Genomic DNA, 13,996 nt, shown 5'->3' on the forward strand with positions numbered 1-13,996 from the left:
ACGTTGAAGTTTAATTTGGAGAGGATCAGCTAGGCTATAACTTGTGGGCAGGCCTGAAAGGATGTCAAGTAGCCTGGTTCTAAAATCAAGTGTCCTCATGGTGTGAGGGCTGTAGCTTGTAAACAATGGTGTTGTGACTCTTCGACCTTTTCTCCAAATTAATTTGTTCCTTTAAAATCAGTATGGAACAATATATAGTCTCCTATATCCTAGACCTGGGGAGCATCGTAAGCTAGGCAATGGTACAAAGTCTGGGGAGGATGTCATGTTGGACATCTCGAAAGGGGAAATACATTTCTCTGGGGAGGGTCCTCTTCAGATAGACAACTCCCAACAAATCACAAGTTTGGGTAAAATGCGAGCGGGAAATGTGCTCATGTTTATCATGTTGAGCTAGCTTAACAAGCGGATATGGAAGCTAAGTTACCAGTGATGCGTTTCCAATTTCTGACTTGTCCTCTCTGTCCCAACCAAGGACCCAGAGTTCTAGTCTGGAAGCACGCTTTCGACTGTGCCCAGAGGACGTTATTGCAGTGCTTCTGTCAGCCTCTACTCTGAGCGCGTACTATGTTAGCTGTGATAGGCCGCTACAGGATAGTCGAGGCATGCCAGTTCATTTTCACGCCCTGATAACGTTAAATTGATGTTGTGAGAGAAGCATAATCTTTGCCCTCGTTTGCCTCCAATGGTGTTCAAACTGAGATAACGGAGACTTTAACCTGTGCGTGTGTGACAAATGCTGTGGGCCTGTGAGTCTCTTGGGTGAAAAATTAAGCTTCATCTTGTGCTATCTGCAGTTATCCTCGCACAAATTCTCTCTCTGTCTCTCTCTGTCTGTCTTTGTCTCTTTCATATACAGTACAAGTTAAAAGTTCGTACTATTTTCTACATTATAGAATAATAGTGAAGACATCAAAACTATGAAATAACACATATGGAATCATGTAGTAACCAAAAAAGTGATAAACAAATCAAACTTTATTTCATATTAGAGATTCTTCAAGGTAGCCACCCTTTGCCTTCATGACAGTTTTGCACACTGTTGGGATTCTCTCAACCAACTTCATGAGGTAGTCACCTGGAATGTGTTTCAATTAACAGGTGTGCCTTATTAAAAGTTAATTTGTGCAATTTCTTTCCTTCTTAATGCTTTTGAGCCAATCAGGGGTGGTATACAGAAGATAAACGTATTTGGTAAAAGACCAAGTCCATATTATGGCAAGAACAGCTCAAATAAGCAAAGAAAAACGACAGTCCATCATTACTTTAAGACATGAAGGTCCGTCAATATAGAACATTTCAAGAACTTTGAACGTTTCTTCAAGTACAGTCACAAAAACCATTGAGCGCTATGACGATGCTGGCTGTCATGAGGACCGCCACAGGAAAGGATGACCCAGACCCAGAGTTACCTCTGCTGCAGAGGATAAGTTCATTAGAGTTACCAGCCTCAGAAATTGAAGTCCAAATAAATGCTTCAGAGTTCAAGTAACAGACACATCTCAACATCAACTGTTCAGAGGAGACTGCGACTGAATCAGGCCTTCATGGTCGAATTGCTGCAAAGAAACCACTACTAAGGACACCAATAAGAAGAAGAGATTTGCTTGGGCCAAGAAACACAAGCAATGGACATTAGACCGGTGGAAATCTGTCCTTCGGTCTGATGAGTCCAAATTTGAGATTTTTGGTTCCAACCGCCGAGTCTTTGTGAGACGCAGAGTAGGTGAACGGATTATCTCTGCATGCGTGGTTCCCACCATGAAGCATGGAGGAGGACGTGTGATGGTGTGGGGGTGCTTGGCTGGTGACACTGTCTTTGATTTATTTGGAATTCAAGGCACACTTAACCAGAATGGCTACCACAGCATTCTGAAGCGATATGGTTTGTGCTTAGTGGGACTATCTATCATTTGTTTTTCAACAGGACAATGACCCAAATCACACCTCCAGGCTGTGTAAGGACTATTTGACCAAGGAGAGTGATGAAGTGCTGCATCAGATGACCTGGCCTCCACAATCACCCGACCTCAACCCAATTGAAATGGTTTCGGATGAGTTGAAGAGCAGAGTGAAGGAAAGGCAGTCAACAAGTGTTCAGCATATGTGGGAACTCCTTCATGACAGTTTGAAAAGCATTCCAGGTGAAGCTGGTTGAGAGAATGCCAAGAGTGTGCAAAGCTGTCATCAAGGCAAAGGGTGGCTACTTTGAAGAATCTAAAATCTAAAATACATTTGGATTTGTTTAAGACTTTTTTGGTTAGTAAATGATTCCATATTTATTATTTCATAGTTGTGATGTCTTCACTATTATTCTACAATGTAGAAAATAGTACAAATAAAGAAAAACCCTTGTATGAGTAGGTGTGTCCAAATGTTTGACTGGTACTGTATATATAATTGTGCGGTGATAATGCTGGAACTGGTTTAGGGAGCTCATATTATAGGAGATGGTGCTCCCCAGAAGCACAGAGAGGAGGTGCACAATACCCACTGGGTATAGAAGTCTGTTAAACATCTAGTTTTGAATTACATTTGGTTGAGTTGTCAACTAACGTAAAATCAACAAAAAAGTCACAATGTCATTGACAAAATACGAAATTCCCATTATGTAGATAACTTTTTGCGAATTCAATCAGTTTTCCATGTTGTTTCAACATTATCACATTACATTTTCTGATTGAAATGACGTGGAACGAACGTTGATTCAACCAGTTTTTGCCCAGTGGGTCGGACACATTCCGGTGGGGCTAGCCAGTCTCCTCTTCATACTAGCAACTTTACACTTTTTGTAGTGAAGGGGTTGGGCGGAGCAGGAGCATCTGTCGTCGAATGGTAGTCAATTCAATGTAATACAACATTGTTTCCAGAAGGCGTAGCACAGACAGACAGAAATCTCCTTCTAATTAATAAACAGAATCAAACCAATCAAAGAATGGCTTGTCACCGCGCCTGAGCGAAACAATACTCATGAAACGCATGCTTCACTGAGCTCGGTTTCGAAGCACGAGTTGATGAATCCGCCTCCCCGATATATCCTCTTTCTGAATACGAGCCTACGGTCTGGCTCTCGCTATCTTGTCTGATTGCGCGGTGGATTCGCAATTCCGAGCAGCTTTTAAAACAAATAATTCAGACCGCAGCCAGACTTTGCCAGAGGCAAGATACAGCAGCTCACACACAGCACAGCAAGCAAGGTTCGGTCCGACCAGCATAGAAGAGAGAGGAGGGTTGAGAGAAAGCGATAGGCGCGTTGGATATGCGACTGGATATGCAAATGAGCTGCCCGGAATGACGGCACGGAGCACCCACGAGCCTTCTCATGTATCTGATCGATAGGGGATATTAGGGCCAGCTGGCCAGAGCGGGCACAGTTATAAACAACTCGATGACAGCGCGGCTCACTCTGAGCAAGTTGAGAAACAGTGTGCATCACAGACAGTCGAAACAAAGCGCCCACCGCGACGTTAAACATATTCAGCTGTCAAATAGGCTACAAGTCTACTTTCGCAACAACATGTCACTGTTTTGCCAGGACAGCAGTGTTTGAATGACTCGGACAGGGAGGACATACGTTGGCAGCCCTAAGGTTTTCGACATGCCAGAGAATGTTTCGTTCTCCAGGAACCGCACGGTTCTGGACGCACGGCTGGGGACGCGTCCCGCATGGGCTATCACGGTACTGGCCAGCGTGCTGATCTTCACCACGGTGGTGGATGTCTTGGGCAACTTGCTGGTTATCATTTCAGTGCTTAGGAACCGGAAACTTAGAAATGCGGGTAAGGGGATAATGATTGTTTGTGTCTCTGTGTGTGTGTGTGTGCGTGTGTGTTCACTCGCGAGAGAGACGGAGAAAGATGGCACCAGTAGTTATACCTTAATATTGTTGAAATAATTTGGCATGACTTTGACATATCAACCAATGCAATAGATATATTCTAAATGCAATGATAAGGAGAGATTCTGAAAATACGATTTCGTTCTCGTGCCTTATATGAATCCCTGAGCGGTCTCATTCACACCAATAAGCCTACATGCAAGTCTCCACATATGAATGAGACTGCTGAAAATAGTGAATGTATTCCTCCTATGCAGAAGGATTTAATTCCCTTTATGCACAGATAAAATTAAGATTGTATCAAATGTTGACGATTTGAGTTTTAATCACTTTTTTGTTATGGGAAAATGTTATGTCCTATTGTCTGTAATGTGTTTTAATAACCTATGGCAATGATTTGACAGTCATTCATCAGTCACTTGTGAGGATTCTGCAGGCAGTTCTCAGATTTTAAGGAGCCACTCAATTCCTACCAAACAATTTACGCTTAAATTGCATAGATTATGAAGAGGGTAAAATAATGCAATCCCGTGGGATTCTTTTGTTTAGCTTGCTTATTGTTGATAGACCTGTAGTTTATGCATTAATCGTTTGTTTTATTCAATATTGATCATAATTGTTTTTAGATTTATTGTCTTATTTATTTGAATAAATAAATAGCCATGTTTTTCTGTGTGTGCATAAACCGGGGCCGAAACTTTTATTTCCAGTGTGGGTTTTGCAAACCTTTTTCATATGCCTGCCGATGCCTGCCGAGTCCATACTGGAAATGCAAAAGAGAACAAAGTATAAAAATGATGGATTCCCGCCAGGGGTATCCAAACAGAGCGGCAAGAAGTCCGCTCCAACACACCGACAGCCGTGTTATTGTTGCAAACACATTATGTGCCCATACGGGTGACTTACAATGGGTTTATTTTGTTTGGCTTTTTCACGGTGGTCTAGTAGCTGTTATCTAGGTTACTGATTAATATTGGAATATATGTTTGAACACAGAATGCACATTTAGTTGTGATGGTTTGGGGGTTTAAAGCAGGGACCGGGAATAGTTTTAATACCCTTGGTTAATTCCAGTCTGTTTTGCCCAATACTGAGTGCTCAAATCCCGGTTTTTCTGCCCTTACGGCATGGTCCAGGTGTTGACTGTTGGAGGTTGGAGCCAATGGCCGACCTTCCGTACCCGCTCTCTGTTTCCCTGTCTCTGTCTCTCTGTGGCACTTTATCAGCAGTCCCAGTCGTTATTTATAAGTCCTCGGTTCGCTTGTTTTTATTCTTCCTCAGAAGCATCATCTACCAGGGGCGTCATGTCCCCTAAAAATCAGAGGGGACAGCTTTTTCCTGCAATGTAGAGCCATAATCATTATGCTTATTTCTATGTAAAAAAAATACATGTATATCTAAGCATACCTCTTGAGATGGCTGTGTCCTACTAACTCTTAGTTCTTTTTTAAAAGAAACTAAATATGTTTGTCTGCATCTCTGCTAACATCTGGGTAAAAGATTGAAAGTTATGTGAGTCTTATTCAGTACATTTAGTAACAACAGTGGTAGAGACTCCTCCATCCTCCACTCATTCAAACGTAGGTGTTGATCCTCCAGTCTGACCCCTCTGCTGTCTCTGGCTCCACACCCACACTGGCCCGGCCATCTAGAGGTGTGAAGGCTAGTACCTTTTATGTAGGGAAGCTAATTTAAAAAAAAATATTACCATAGCATTTTTGTATGTTCTCTATGATTATGTACTTGGAAAAGTATCACTTGACCAATTCGGCCACTTGGGTGCATTTGGGCAAACTCGTGAGGGACTTGATACAAAACATTATATTGATCTCATATTCTTGAATATATTAGTCTGAAACTGTGCACACACACTGATGCCCTCTTATGGACAACATCTAAATTACACCCAACTTCCTATGTCAATGTATGGCCTTTTTTTGCATTTCAAAGATGATGCAATAAAAATAGAAAGTGCATGTTTTTTTGTTTATCTTTTACCAGATCTAATGTGTTGTATTCTCCTACATTCATTTCACATATACACACACTTAAGTGTTTCCTTTCAAATAGTATCAAGAATATGCATATCCCTTGCTTCAGGTCCTGAGCTACAAGCAGTTAGATTTGGGTATGTCATTTTAGGCGGAAATTGAGATGAAGGGTCCGATCCTTACAACCTATGTGTTAGCTAACGTTGCCAATGAAAGGAAGTTAGACTAGCGAGCAACAAAAAAATGTAAGCATGTACTGTAGACCGTTTTGTTAACATGGAAGAGAGAAGGATGGCATTGGCGTTTCTGTACAAGTAGAATGAGTCAACATGTTAGTTCTACTTGAATGAATGCACGTACACACACGCACGCACACAAAAACCCACAACCATGGACAGCCACATCATATTTAGCTTACGTTGATTGGACTAAATTGTTTTGGGTATCTTTTAGTTGTTACTGTATTAGACTAAGCATAGATGATTTGATGGTGTCGAAATATTGAAGTTGAAATGTTGCTGGAATATTGGAGGCAGCTCCTGTTTCTTTGTGATGTGCGGTAACTGTGGTTCTAAATCAATAGTTATTTAGTGGTCCGAAAATGTCGGAAACATTAACTGTTTGTTACATGCGATATGCTTTGTGCTCTCCGGTTTTGCGATGAAGCAAAGGTGTGGTTGAATTTATTCTGCCACTGTGTCTTTTTATTGTCTCGGCCTTAGGCCTATATATCACGGTCCAAAGGCATATGAACTAAGAGTTTATAGAGAAAACAACACAATTATCACAATGAATAGGTTGTAATATGGCTTTTTTTTCCTGACTTGGCTTCCCCAGTGATTTTACCCACGCACCAATACCGCCCAACACACACATAAAACATAATTGCTTGTGGATTGGCGTAATCCCATGACTCTGGATCAAAAGGTTGCGTGTTTGATACCAGTTGTGGAGAGTTTTTTATTTTTCGTTTTAACCCTATCCCAAACCTTAACCTTTACCTTAAACCTTTTGCAATAACTGCCTAAACGTATTGTTTTGACCCTATCCCAAACCTTAACCCTTAGAAAATTAACGTTATTTATAATAAGGGTTGCATGGAGAAAATCGGACCTCTGAAATGAAAAATATATATTTTACCCGAACACTTCCTGGACACTTGAGGGGGAGAGTTGTGGTTTTTCGCAGACGACCGTGGACAAAAGTAGTTGTGGAAAGATCTCCTTTATAGTAAAAGTATTGCATGACTCTATTGTACTGTATCATCGTATTTGCCGAGAAAAAAAGTGTATTTATAAACATGTCATGCAATTCTACGTCCTTTTACATATTAGCAGAATATTTTTTAATACCACACAAATTACAGACTAAGAATGGACAGGCCTACGTATTCATCTCATCATATTTCTCCAATGCCGAATCAGTGTGTATTGTTTGCAACGAAACTGTCCCTGTTTGCAAATAACACATCTGAGACATTAGGAATCTGAGCAAGGTACTTTCAAAAGTTAGGCCTATACCTTTCCACCCCAGACAAAGTAGGCCACTGACACAGAAAAATGTAAACCGGCTGGCTACTCTTCTTCCACGGCTTAACCCAACGAGAGGTCACAATTGTTTCCCTAAAAGCCTTCTGGGTTTAAACCTCTTCTATTGTACAGAAAGTGAATAGTTTAATCAATTGATAGTGACATAATTAGATTACTTCCCAAGCAAAGTACATGTTTTGTCTCCTCGGCTATAGAGGGTTGTAGATCAGTTTCTGAATGCCAAAGAAAGAAACAATGATATCGCCATATACATCGTCATAGTCACGTATTTCCTGGGTATTTTACAGATTGTTTCTAGCACGGACCAAAACGCCATTATAGATCACTTTATAATGTAACGACCCTGGGTTTATAAGCGCGGAAATCGACTCTGCCGGACGAGTATGCTTTTGCGGCACAGTCGATAGCGCGCTGGACTTCGGGCTAGGTCGAGGGTTCGAGACCTGCTCCCTGCCTGTTTCATTACAATATAATGGTTCAGTTTCATTTTCTTTAAAATCTTAAGCTAACAAAGGCCTGTGCTTTTTTGCCATTTTCCTTAATAAAAGGTAGGGCTATGGCATACCCTCTCACATCCCCTAAATTCGAGTCTTGGTTTTAACTTACCTGCACTTCACTGACACGGAGGTATGCTATTCAAAGAGTGCATGGTGGGTGGAGGAATTTACTGACAAATCTGTAGATATAGCAGCCTCTATAGCCACATTTAGTCTGTCAAACAGGTAGGCCTGCCTATTATTTCTTAAATGGGACGAAATCGGCTCCAACACAAAGCCCTCTTGTTTTTAGTAAAGTGTCATTAAAATGAAGATTGTTGAAATGAATTATGCCTACTCGAATTTGACTACTTTCCGCACCATGAGCTGTCGATTTCTGATTGATTGTGCTGCGGCTGCTGCTTCAAGTTTCAGCACCACAATGTAAATTACTCGAATCTGTCTTATTGTTGTCTTACTCTGATAAATACATCACGGGCAAGAAACATATTATTTTTAATAAAAGCAATTATAGCAAGCTATGAAAGTTGACCTCGGGTCCTCCTCATCTTCGCGCTCTCCTTCTCAAACTGAACAGAACATAGGCTATAGGTAGTCGCGCGCAACATTTTTTGGACTACACCTAATCGACAAGTATTTTCGGAAGAAGCCTTTGACTCTCCTTCTGAACTGCCACCATAGGCGTACACAGCACCGCCATTAGATAGGTAGCACAAACAACGTGTTTCATCAGCAAGAGCAGAGCAGGGCTCAGGGTTGGAATATCAATTGCAGTGTAATGTAGCCTGGTTGTATTTATACCATCCCAGCATCTATCTTATAAATGTAACTTTGCTCTGTGCTTCTCCAAGTATGCACTTCGTAGTCTATAACCTATAGGCTATGGATCATTTGATTGAGACCACACTAAATAGCCTGTTGTCGCACTTGATATTGTGTGCCCAGCGAAGAATCAGAGATTAGGAACGGCATCGGGCGAACATCGATATATAGCCTAATATTGACATTTCATCAATTACAAATTACATGACCCTCCCCTGGACTAGATTTAAAAATACTAAACCCTCCTCTTGACTGAAATTGAAAAAGCATTTCCCTCCCCTATTTTCCTCCAGGTACCAATTCAGTAAATGTTTATCCATCCCTTACCTTAACCATTCAGAATGCGTAATTCAATGATGCAGGATCAGAAGGTTGCGTGTTTGATCCCAGTCGTGGAGACAGTTTTTTGTTGTTGTTGGTTGTTTTAACCCCCTAGAGACGATGTCAGCACCCCACCGGAAATCGAATTAGCATAATAAACATCTGTCTGTTTAAGATAGATCTGTTGTTTTGCTCTGGATGTGTCTCAATCCACCTCATCTGCCGATGTGGAACACATCTGCGGTGAAAGGTGACAAAGTTAGAGCTGGGTGGATTGAGACACATCCAGTGCAAAACAACAGATCTCCATTACAAAATTGTCTGTAGCATCGGAACCCCCACAAGTGTCTCGGTATAGTGAATGTGCCAACCTCTTTCTGTAGGGTATAAACAGTTTGGGCTACACACTAATATGACCCCTCTTTGGAAAGGTGAGACTCTCACGAACAGGTACATGATGGTCTGCTCTAGGATGCCCACATGCATGACAAGACTCGTCTGAATGTCCCCGGAGCAGTTCGATTTTTTTTAATGAAAGTATATATGGAGACTGTTTAGTGCCAAAAGTAACGGGTCAAATACATGTAAAAAAACTTATAATAATAATAATCTGCAAAAGGTTTCCTGATATCTCTCAGATATAGGACAAACACTTCAGAACAAACTTCCTTTAGATTTTTGGGAGGGGGACTATATATTGTTCCATGTAATTAATCTGTTATTCAATGCATTTGTATGACCAAATAGCAGTTAGGCCAAATGTCATTTTCTGGCTAATTTGTAAATATATTTTATTGATACTTCAAGGGGTCTTAAAATTCAAAATCAAATAGCTAAATCATCCTTAGTATGACCTTAAAGCAATTCCATATAGCTTAGAGAAACCCAGATGGTGTATCAAATCACCCAGTCACTACAAAGATAGTGTCCTTCCTAATTCAGTTGCCGGAGAGGAAGGAAACCGCTCAGGGATTTCACCATGAAGCCAATGGTGACTTTAAAACAGTTACAGAGTTTAATGGCTGTGATAGGAGAAAACTGAGGATGGATCAACAACAGGTTAGTATTGTGGAGTAACTACGCTAACTGACAGAGTGAAAAGAAGGAAGCCTGTACAGAATACAAATATTCAAAAACATGCATCCTGTTTCAACAAGGCACTAAAGAAATACTGCAAAAAAATGTAGCAAAGCAATTAACTTTTGTCCTGAATACAAAGTGTTATGTTTGAGTTAAATGGCTGCATCATGTTATGGGTATGCTTGGTTCAGTCTGCTTTCCACCAGACACTGGGAGATGAATTCACCTTTCAGCAGGACAATAACCCAGTGGCGCACCTTTCACTGGGGAATGTGATACAAATTGAGGCAACGGTGTGCTTTAGAACCATGCGTGCACTTTTGAGAGGTCGGGTAGGCTGTTTGGAGTGTTTATCTGACTGGATAAAAAGTAATATATAAAAATAAATATGTCCCCCCCACTTCTAAAACCAATGTAGCGCCCATGCAATAACCTAAAACACAATCTACACTGGAGTTGCTAACCAAGAAGACAGTGAATGTTCCTGAGGGGCTGAGTTACAGTTTTGACTTAAGTCTGGTATAAAATCTATGACAAGACCAGAAAATGGTTTTCTAGCAATGATCAACACCCAATTTGACAAAGATTGAAGATATTTGAAAACAATCATGGGCAAATGTTGCACAATTCAGGTATGGAAGGCTCTTAGAGACTTACCCAGAAAGACTCATAGCCGTAATTGCCGCCAAAGGTGCTTCTACAAAGTATGGACTCGGGTCTGAATAGTTATGTAAATTAATATTTCTGTACATCATTTTCAATACATTTGCAAAAATGTCTAAAAACATGTTAGACTTTTTTTTTAGCCATTTTGAATTCAGGCTGTAACACAAGAAAATGTGGAATAAGTCAAAGTGTATGAATACTTTCTGAAGGCACTGTATCCCCTAACCTTAACTCTTACCTTACCAGAATGAGTAGCAGGAGCAACTAAAACAGAATGAGTGTGTCATGACGTTGCCCTCTTAAATTTTTTTATTTTACCTTTATTTAACCAGGTAGGCAAGTTGAGAACAAGTACCACGTGGTTAAACTCTTAGACTAGCAATACCGACAGAATAAGAACAAGTCTTGATATTAATTACTAGTCTGCAGCTAGGAATTCGGTGAGAGAGAGTGAGAGAGAGTGAGAGAGAGTGAGAGAGAGTGAGAGAGAGTGAGAGAGAGTGAGAGAGAGTGAGAGAGAGTGAGAGAGAGAGTGAGAGTGAAAATATAATTTCCTTGTAAACATATCTACTGTTTTATGCTTTTCTGTGAATTACCTAGTTAGTAAATAAATGATTTTAAGACAATTGATGTATGGATGACTCATAGTGAAGACTGGGTTCGTGCAGATAACCAACAATTTACGACGCTTGGAATGAGACTAACGTGAGGTAAAGAATACGTCATTAATCAGAAGACGAGTGCCTTACCTTTAGAACGAGTGCCTTACCTTTAGAACGAGTGCCTTACCTTTAGAACGAGTGCCTTACCTTTAGAACGAGTGCCTTACCTTTAGAACGAGTGCCTTACCTTTAGAACGAGTGCCTTACCTTTAGAACGAGTGCCTTACCTTTAGAGCGAGTGCCTTACCTTTAGAGCGAGTGCCTTACCTTTAGAGCGAGTGCCTTACCTTTAGAGCGAGTGCTATAAATTCAGAGTAGCAGGAGCAACCTAAACACTTAAACATTTGACGTTTGGAGCAACTTTGAAATTTGGCATTTGGAGAGTGTGGATTAATGTTTAATTCTGCAGTGAGACTGTTGCATGGTGGCCCAACGCCCTATTAAGACAATTTCTGTTGGTGTTTCCTTTATTTTGTCAGTATATCATAAAGGGAAATTGTTCTGTCAAATAGTCTAACCACCAATGCTGCTGGTGGAGTTAAGCTTAAGACTGATCAAATAAAGTTGTTTGAATTTGATTTGAATGAAGGGGTTCTGATGATGTTGACTCGGGTGATCTCTGGGGCAGGAAGGGTACACCTATCACCTGGGTCTCTGCCTGCATCTCTGCTCTGTTTCCATCAGGGTCATCTCTCCATCTATCCTGTCCTCCATCTTGTTCCCTCTCCCTTTCTCTCTGTGGGACTCCATGGCTAGAGTTCTGCATGTGTGTTGAGAGTCGGAGTAGAGACAGAACCCAGGTTCTCTTACATGGTGCACTCTGCATTCAGTATAATAATTAGGGTGAGTTTGAGTTGATTGATTCTTCCTCACAAATCAAACTGAAAAAAAAGTAACATTTACATAATTCAACTCACTTAAAATACCTAATACATTGCATTAATAGAATAGAGGACACTTAAAACATCACAGGACATGTTTTCATGATGGAAACTGAAATGTTAGAAATAAGAGCCAACAGCAGATAGTGGTCAAAAGTCATGCATGGGGCAGCAGCTCCCTGGTTCTGAATTGGATCACTTGATATCTACTTGACAACTTGTTATCATTGTGCACACAGACGCCATTCTTATTTCACTCTATGACGTAGTTCTCTCAGTTTCAATTCTCTCAAGGAATCAGCGCCTGTGTGTGTGTGTATTGACCTATAGGAGAACAAATAAAACGTTTTATTGCCACGTACACCAGATAGGTGCAGTGAAATGTGTTGTTTTACAGGGTCAGCCATAGTAGTACAGAGCTCAAGAGCAAATTAGGGTTAAGTGCCTTGCTCAAGGGCAAAACGACAGATTTTTGACCTTGGGTATTCAAACCAGCAACCTTTCGTTTACTGACCCAACACTAACTGCTAGGCTACCTGAGAGCCCCATAGTCGGTGTGGCTGAGGGGGGATCCGAGGGTGACCCTCTCATGGACCCCATCACTATGCTTGGCTCGTTAACGGTCCCAGAGCTCTCCTCTCCTCCACTCTTAAACGAACAGGAGCCAATTAAAGGCAGGCACAAAGGTCTTCTTCCTGAGTGTGTCGGGGGAACACCAATAGAGCCAGACCTCATCGCAGACACAGGGCTGGAGCACATTGGCAGCATGGCGGATTCTATCTCTCTCTCTCTCTTAAACTCCCCTCTTTCTCTATATCATCTCGGTCCATTTCCTCTCTCTCTCTCCCCCTTTCCTTTGTCCCCTGTCTGCTTGCTCGGGTTTCCTCTTTCCTATCACCCTCTCTATCTATCTCCCTTGTTGAGTGTGTCAGCACTGGGGAGGTGGTAGTATTTGTGTGTGTGTAAATACATAGCCATTTACAGCTCCCTCCATCTAACACAGCTCCTCTACTCCTCTTCACGATAACCATGACCTGCTGTCTGAATATTTAGTTAGTAGAGCTATTTCAACTATTTTGGTTTGGGTAATGCCTCAGATTATTATCTGTCTGCTCCGACAGTCACTTTCTCTCTTTGTTACACCTTCCTCTTCCTCCGCTTCCTCTACCTACTTCCCTCTCTGTAACTCTCATCCCTCCCTCTCTGTTCACTTCTCTACCTCCCACCCTCTCTCTCTCCTTCATCTCTCCCTCATTTCTGTCTCTCCTCCATCTCTGTCTGTCTGTCTGTCTGTCTGTCTGTCTGTCTGTCTGTCTGTCTGTCTGTCTGTCTGTCTGTCTGTCTGTCTGTCTGTCTGTCTGTCTGTCTGTCTGTCTGTCTGTCTGTCTGTCTGTCTGTCTGTCTGTCTGTCTGTCTGTCTGTCTGTCTGTTCGTCTGTCTGTCTGTCTGTCTGTCTGTCTGTCTGTCTGTCTGTCTGTCTGTCTGTCTGTCTGTCTGTTCGTCTGTCTGTCTGTCTGTCTGTCTGTCTGTCTGTCTGTCTGTCTGTCTGTCTGTCTGTCTGTCTGTCTGTCTGTCTGTCTGTCTGTCTGTCTGTCTGTCTGTCTGTCTGTCTGTCTGTCTGTCTGTCTGTCTGTCTGTCTGTCTGTCTGTCTGTCTGTCTGTCTGTCTGTCTGTCTGTCTGTCTGTCT

General features: G+C 41.6%; 1 protein-coding gene across 1 annotated transcript in view; it reads left to right on the forward strand.

The window, feature by feature from the left end:
- Positions 1 to 3,048: 3,048 nt before the first annotated feature.
- The window catches only part of LOC106613152 (melatonin receptor type 1B-B), a 95,346-nt gene continuing 84,398 nt past the window's right edge, over positions 3,049 to 13,996 (forward strand). The window contains exon 1 of the mRNA XM_014215140.2: positions 3,049 to 3,779. Coding sequence (XP_014070615.2) covers positions 3,551 to 3,779 — 229 coding nt within the window. The 5' untranslated portion in view covers positions 3,049 to 3,550. The remainder of the gene's footprint in view (positions 3,780 to 13,996) is intronic.

The sequence above is a fragment of the Salmo salar genome, chromosome ssa09 (assembly GCF_905237065.1).
Source record: "Salmo salar chromosome ssa09, Ssal_v3.1, whole genome shotgun sequence".
In the NCBI taxonomy this organism is placed as follows: Eukaryota; Metazoa; Chordata; class Actinopteri; order Salmoniformes; family Salmonidae; genus Salmo; species Salmo salar.